General features: G+C 35.0%; 1 protein-coding gene across 1 annotated transcript in view; it reads right to left on the bottom strand.

Moving 5' to 3' along the window:
* Nucleotides 1-7,809, bottom strand: part of man1b1a (mannosidase, alpha, class 1B, member 1a) — a 29,142-nt gene extending 21,333 nt beyond the window's left edge. Inside the window, exon 1 of the mRNA XM_059358136.1 lies at nt 7,670-7,809. Within this exon, the coding sequence (XP_059214119.1) occupies nt 7,670-7,771 (102 nt within the window). The 5' untranslated portion in view covers nt 7,772-7,809. The remainder of the gene's footprint in view (nt 1-7,669) is intronic.
* Between the last annotated feature and the right edge of the window lie 435 nt (nt 7,810-8,244).

An 8,244-nucleotide genomic window follows, 5' to 3' on the forward strand; every position in this document is an offset into this window, starting at 1 on the left:
CTGTAGACAGATCACAAACAAAGACAACAACGCTCAAACATTTCTGTAGGCAGATCAAAAACAAAGCTAACAAAGCTAACAACGCTAACAACACGTCTTACGGCTCGGAATTCAAATCACAAGCATCTGTCAGGAGATTTAAGCGTTCCCCCGATGTGTTTAGATACTTCCTTTTGAAAAGAAGAAGCAGAATAAAGAGGATCCCCCCTGACCAAAAGAGACACAAAATGACCAAAAAAGACACAAAATGAACAAAAAAAGACACAAAATGAACAAAAAAGACACAAAATGACCAAAAGAGACACAAAATGAGCAAAAAAGACACAAAATTACCAAAAAATTACATAAAATTAAGCAATAAAGGACTCAAATTAACCACAAAATGACAAAAAATGACCAAAAAAAAGACAAATTGACAAAAAAGACACAAAATGACCACAAAAAAACACAACTTAACAAAAAAAGACACAAAATGGCCCAAAGAAGACACACAATGACCAAAAGAGACACAAAATGACCAAAAAAAGACACAAAATGACACAAAAAAGACACAAAATGACCAAAAAGAGGGGGGAATAAAGAGGACGCCCCCTCTTTATTCTGCTATTTTTCTAATAATGGTGCCCCGTATCTTACCCTGCAGGAACCCGACATGTTTCTCCAGCTGATGTGTGTTAACAACAGTGTCAGATCACAAACAAACAGTGGAGGTAAGCATCAGTAGCAGAGGGAGGGGCCGAGGGGCCGAGGGGCCGAGGGGCCGGGGCCCCTGAGGAGAGCAGGGAGGCTCCCACTCTGTTAGCTGCTCTAATTAACACCTGTGCAACACCATGAAACTGTGAGCTCAGCACCCCGAGGACCTGGTCTCAGGAGGCTTTCATTCACTTCACTGGCTCCACAACCACAACACCATCAACACATTATCTTCATTCTAACGGGGATTTTTAGTTTTTACAACCAGGGATTTTAGATCAAAGTTTCAGGATCTTTAATCTGCCGAATCTGACACGGATTTATGAATTATCTAAGGCAGAGGTCTCAAACTTGTGGCCCTCGTGACGATATTTTGTGGCCCCCACCTTGATATGAAAGTTTAATGTGAGTTTTATATGAATGGCACTTTACTGTGTTGTGTGTGGAAGGTCCCTTTAATTACGTTTTTTAATAACTAAAACTTAAAAATATTTTTGTGTCTTTTTTGGTAATTTTGTGTCTTTTTTGTTAATTTTGTGTCTTTTTTTGGTAATTTTGTGTCTTTTTAAAATAATTTTGTGTCTTTTTTGTTAATTCTGTGTATTTTTTTGGTCATTTTGTTTCTTTTTTAAGTAATTTAGTTTTTTTGGTCATTTTGTGTCTTTTTTTAAATAATTTTGTGTCTTTTTTAATAATTTTGTGTCTTTTTTTTGGTAATTTTGTGTCTTTTTTTGTCATTTTGTGTCTTTTTTTGTCATTGTGTGTTCTTTTTAAGTATTTTTGTGTCTTTTTTGGTCATTCTGTATATTTTTTGGTCATTTTGTGTCTTTTTTTGTCATTTTGTGTTCTTTTTAAGTATTTTTGTGTCTTTTTTGGTCATTCTGTATATTTTTTGGTAATTTTGTGTCTTTTTTGGTCATTTGGTGTTCTTTATAAGTATTTTTGTGTCTTTTTTGGTCATTTTGTGTCTTTTTTTGTCATTTTGTGTTCTTTTTAAGTATTTTTGTGTCTTTTTTGGTCATTCTGTATATTTTTTTGGTCATGTTGTGTCTTTTTTGGTCATTTAGTGTCTTTTTTTGGCCATTTTAAAACAATATAAAACCGTCTATTATAATAAGTAGTACTCATGCCTTTTTGGATTGTTTGTTGAAGTCCTTCTTGTTGTGCGAGGACACAAACTCAGAGCCAACAAGCCACTCAGAGGAAGATGATTTGCAGAGAATGGTTTTCTCAGGAACCATAAACTATAATAATCAGATCTGAGGAGCCCCAGGTAGAGGGGAGGCGTCTCAGCCATAAAGACCCTTTATAGACGAGCTGCAGGTTGATTTACTGCTGGAATAAAACGCTACACATCAGTCGATGACGAGCTGCTTCATCCTTCTCATTTAAAGGACTCAATGGATTCCTCTTTATAAGAGCTGACCGAGACATTTAGAAGAAACTGAAGTACAAGACAGAAGTTATATTAAATAAATCATTTTGCTTATAATCAGGGAATCTGCAGATTTTCTAAAAGCTGAATTAAAATAATATTGTCAATATGTACTTAGTGTTTTGGATGGATGGATTCCAAACTAAATAAAAGTGGGCACTCTTTTTACTAGTGTAATATGGAACATTTTTGCATTAAAATATCTAAAAAATAAATAGACCTATGATACATATTTTGTAGAGTTGTGTACTTTACATTATCCTAAATGCTTTCAACAATATTTAAACCCAGAGAAATCTGTTCAATCACTTTAAATCAAGATCATCTGTAAATTGACTTATTATCCTGTTAAAAAGTCAATTTTTAACACATTTTACAGGACACTTTTTAGATTTTAAACTATATTTTTTAAGGATTTTACTCATTACATGTCTGGATCAAGTCAAGTCAAGCCAAGTTTAGTTTATTTGTCCCAACTTGGACAACTTGGTTGCAGTCTCGGTGTATAAAAGACATAAAAAATAAAAATAAAAAAAGCCAATACATTCCAACACACATACATACACTCACCCACTCATAACATTATAGTCTATGGTTCATGTAGCATTCAAATAACCATAGATTGCTTAATTTTAAACTGATTTTCAAACAGTTTTGTTTGTTATAAACCTCAGAGTTGTGGTTGTGCTCTATTTGTAAAAGCCGGTGAAGCAGTGTTGCCAACTTAGCAACTTTGTTGCTAAAATTAGCGACTTTTCAGACCCCCTTAGAGACTATTTTTCAAGAAAGCGACTGGCAACAAATCCAGAGACTTTTTCTGGTGTTATTGGAGACTTTTGGAGACTTGTTCTTACTCCTCTTAAGGAGCCGCGGGGGCCAGAGGCTCTTCTTAACGAGCCACGGGGCCAGAGGCTCTTCTTAAGGAGCCGCGGGGGCCGGAGGCTCTTCTTAACGAGCCACGGGGCCAGAGGCTCTTCTTAAGGAGCCGCGGGGGCCAGAGGCTCTTCTTACGGAGCGGCGGGGGCCCGAGGCTCTTCTTAACGAGCCGCGGGGCCAGAGGCTCGTTAAGTTTCCTGTTTCCTGACTGTGAACAACATGTGGTGAATCTTTCATTCATCACTTCCAGCTGCACTATGAACATATATAGCACAGAAATCTGTCATTGCTTGGTGTAAAAATATGCTTCTGACTGATTGCACTTGAAGTATTTCCATTAAACTGATTAAAGTGCGTAACACCGTCGTAACCAGGGAACAACTGAAGGACTCTCACTGTGTCTGAGTTGTGCAAGAATTTAAAAAAAGCGTGTGAACAAAGCAGCAAAAGCCCCCTGAGGAAGAAAGCAGCAAAGAGACGTTGTGACATGCTAAGAGCAACACAATAAACCTGTAAAACCTGAGTTCCCACCCAACTATAGAGAGGAGGGACGAGGAGAGAGAGGTGGAAGAAATGTGAAAGTAAGGAGAAGAAGATTAAAGAAAATGTGTGACAGGAGAGAAAGTCTGAGATGAGCAGATTTGTTTTTATCTCGGTGTAGTGATCAGAGAGAGAAAGAGCTCAGGGGAAGCTTTTATCTGAAGAGTTGGAAAGTTCAGGCTGCTCCACAACAAAGGAGGAAGGATAATGGAAGACTGAAAGCTACCAATCGATCCGTCTCAAAAAAGATGCATTTCATAAAGAAAGAGGTGCTCTTTCTTTTCTTTTTTTACACCATTTATCTCAAGTGCAGCTCTGCCTCTCTGGTTGTGTTTTATTAAGCCACAGAGCTGCAAATCAATGAACAAGACGGCTTCATGGCAAATATTTGATTTACAAGATTGCGACATCAATATAAAGTAACTTGATTTCTCAGGCTTTTTATTAACTAGATTTGTAAAACCACATCTGATTATTTCATCAATGCGTCACAATGTGAGGACATTTGACAAATAAAAGGAAGATAACATAATGTCCCAGTGAGGTTTTGCCAATAGGAGCCTCAAGGACAGATTCATTAAATAATTATTCAAATCTCTGAACTGTGTAGGGACGAACACAGTTGATTTAAACAGGTATTCACTCATTTGGTGATTTGATGACGGTGGAGGACTATTTAACCTAAAAGAATCCAACACTTTAAATATTCTAGACCAGGGGTCTCAAACTCATATTACCTGGGGGCCGCTGGAGGCAGTATCAAAATGACCAAAAAAAGACACAAAATTACTAAAAAAAACTAAATTTCTTAAAAAAAGACACACAATTATCAAAAAAAAAGACACAAAATGGAAAAAAAAAAGACACAAAATGACAAAAAAGACACAAAATTACAAAAAAATAGACACAAAATTACCAAAAAAAAGACACAAAATTACCAAAAAAAGACACAAAATGACCAAAAAAGACACAAAATGACCAAAAAAAGACACAAAATTACTAAAAAAAAAGAAATTTCTTAAAAAAGACACACAATTATCAAAAAATACACAAAATTACCAAAAAAAGACACAAAATGAAAAATAATACTCAAAATTACCAAAAAAAGACACAAAATGAAAAAAAAGCACAATGACAAAAAAAGACACAAAATTACAAAAAAAGACACAAAATTACCAAAAAAAGACACGAAATTACCAAAAAAAGACACAAAATGACCAAAAAAAGACACAAAATGACCAAAAAAAGACACAAAATTACTAAAAAAAAGAAATTTCTTAAAAAAGACACACAGTTATCAAAAAGAAGACACAAAATGAAAAAAAGACACAAAATTACCAAAAAAAGACACAAAAATACCAAAAAAAAGACACAAAATGACAAATAAGACACAAAATTACCAAAAAAAGACACAAAATGACCAAAAAAAAGACACAATTATTTTAAAAAGACACAAAGTTACTAAAAAAAGACACAAAATTAAATTAATATAATATAAAAAATGTGTCCTATGTGGTCCACCTGGTCTGTGGTAGATCCCCCATCATGTTCCTTCAGGGATGAATAGATCTGGTGAAGATCATAGCATACAATTCCCATTATTTGTCACCTCTCTGCAAAAATATCAAGTTACAACCTAACATCCATATCTTCTACCCTGAGGTACTGACCTACATTTATTTATTTATTTTAGTGTTTATTTTCTGTTTTATTTATTTTATTGTCTCTTGTTCTGTTTGTTTATGATCAGCACTTTGTTGCGGCTGTGGTTGTTTTAAAGTGCTTTACAAATAAAGTTGAGTTGGGTGTGATTTAGTCAAACACGAGTTGAGCTCATTATCCGTGTTTCCTTTAGGGTAAAGAGTGAGAAAGTCTCAGGCCACGCCCCCTCTGAAGTCTCAGGCCACGCCCCCTCTCTAATGTCCTCTCACTCAGCGTGTCTCCATTATAACAAAAGGCCTCAGAGGGATTTAGAGACTCTGGAGGGGACGTTTGGTTTCGTTCGTCACGTCATCTCTGAAGGTTTTATTGGTGCAAAAGATCTGAGCCCCTCTCACAGTGGAATGTGTAGTTGTGTACAGTGATTGTGTATCGAATCAGTACATATGAAGTCACATAGTCTAGGAGTTGTGTACTTTTCTCCACAAATACAACACAACACTTACACATTCACTAATTCTTAATTACAGTCATTTAGTCATTTTTACATCTATTTTAATAGAGCACAATGCTAGGACAGATCTTACTTTCACATTTTTACATCTATTTTTGTCATTTTGTGTCCTTTTTAGTCATTTTTACATCTATTTTTGTCATTTTGTGTCCTTTTTTGTCATTTTTACATCTACTTTTGGTCATTTTCTGTCTTTTTTTAGTCATTTTTACATCTATTTTTGTCATTTTCTGTCTTTTTTAGTCATTTTTACAACCATTTTAATAGAGCACAATGCTAGGACAGATCTTACTTTCACATTTTTACATCTATTTTTGGTCATTTTCTGTCTTTTTTTAGTCATTTTTACATTTACAGTCATGGAATCATTCTTGATAATAACAAAAATCAAGAAAACCATGTGATTAGCCTTGTATTTCTTCATTGTGTTGAATAAGACCAGAATAATAGAAATCATGAAGCTTATTTGACAGGGAATTATTATCTATATAACATTACTTTATAATAAGTCTAAAGTAAACAAACCTTTGAATAGAGCTCAATGCTAGGACAGATCATTATTTATCTGAAATAAAGCAAAATTGAAATCTAAAGTGTAATGTGTAGTTGTGTACAGTGATTGTGTAGCGAATCAGTAAATTTGAAGTCACATAATCTATGAGTTGTGTACTTTTCTCCACAAATACAACACAACACGTACACAATCACAAATGCTTAATTACAGGCCCAAAAATCCTATTTTAGAAGTCACAGATTAAAAAACAGACAGGCTCACATTTTTGCTCCTATTGTTGTTGTATATTTGGTGCAAAACATATTCGTGTAGCTGTATCAAACAATGTGAAGTTATTATTATGTGAACAATATGTGCAAATCTGAATGTGAACTTGTGCAATAAATGTTCAATGTATGTAAAATAATTTCTCACAAAAATATTCCTGTTCTTTTAAAACACAAACACAAATCGATAAGTACAACTGCTCGAATCATTGTAAGACATTGAGCAGCAGCATTCATGTACAAAAGATCTCCGTAATCCAACAGATAGAAATGTTGCATTGATAAGACGCTTTTTTCACATTAAAATAAAAACACAACTAAGGGGCGTTGAGGCGAGGGAGCCCCTCCTCATTCTGGGTGTTGGACTGTAGAGGAAACACCAAACATTCAAAGTGTTTGTGTGTCTGTGTGTTAAAGTAAAGGTGTGCTGTAGAGCAGTAGTTCTCAACCTTTTTGAGTCGCGACCCCCAATTTAACATGCATGTTGTCCGTGACCCCCGCTCACTGAACACAATCTCACAGTTCAGATCAGACAAACTCGGTTGATACGACAAATTTTGGACGAATAATGAAGCAGAGATCAACTAAAACATCTCCCTGTCTGTGTTACTTTGGGATTTGTCAGAAAAAAAAAACAAAATTGCCAAAAAATGACATAAAATTAAGCAAAAAAGGACTCAAATTGACCACAAAATGACAAAAATGACCACAAAAAGACACAAAATGACCAAAAAAAAGACACAAGATGGCAGAAAAAAAAGAAACAAAATGACAAAAAAAAAGACACAAAATTACTAAAAACAGACACAAAATGACCACAAAAAGATAAACAAAACAACACAAAATGACCAAAAGACACAAAATTACCAATAAAGACACAAAATGATAAAAAAAGACACAAAATTACTAAAAAAAAGACACAAATTGACCAAAAAGGAAACAAAATGACCAAAAAAGACACAAATTGACCACAAAAAGATAAAGAAAACAACACAAAATGACCAAAAAAAAAAAAGACATGAAATGACCAAAAAGACTAAAACACATGAACACTTTAACACAGTGGAGACAGAGCTGACTTCCTAAATGATTTGGCGACCCCCAGAAATCATCTTGCGACCCCAGAGGGGCCAGGACCCCCAGGTTGAGAATAGCTGGTGTAGAGGACTCACCCTCCAGCAGGACTGTCTGCGGTGTTTCCCGTTGTTGTAGGCGTGACTGTGAGGATCACTGAGAGTCAGAGAGATGAAATCCTTTCTGGACGGTGGATACATCCTCTGGTCGGGGCAGACACACGCAGATCATAGAAGCTGCAGCAGGAAAATAAAATAAAAACACAGTTAGTCTTACTATGGAGATTTATTCAATTAAAATAATATGAAACTAAATGTGAAAGTAAGATCTGTCCTAGCATTGAAGCTGAAAAGATCGATGAATGATCGATCGACAGGAAATTATGTGATGACTGTCTTCATTATCAATCAATCATATTAGTCATCCGTGTAGTAAAATCACCACACTAAATGATTTAAATGTGTCACATCAGCCTCCACATACAACATGACAAACTATCCTGTGCAATGATATTTATTAATATTTTTTTCTAATACAATACTAAACACCATGGGTGTCTAACAACATCAGATGCCATTATATTAATTTATTGTTTGTTTTGTTCTAATACAATGCTGCACACCAAGCTTGAATTACAATCCAAGGTGCAACTATATTTTGCAATTATTCAGTG

Source organism: Centropristis striata, chromosome 19 (assembly GCF_030273125.1).
Source record: "Centropristis striata isolate RG_2023a ecotype Rhode Island chromosome 19, C.striata_1.0, whole genome shotgun sequence".
Taxonomy (NCBI): domain Eukaryota; kingdom Metazoa; phylum Chordata; class Actinopteri; order Perciformes; family Serranidae; genus Centropristis; species Centropristis striata.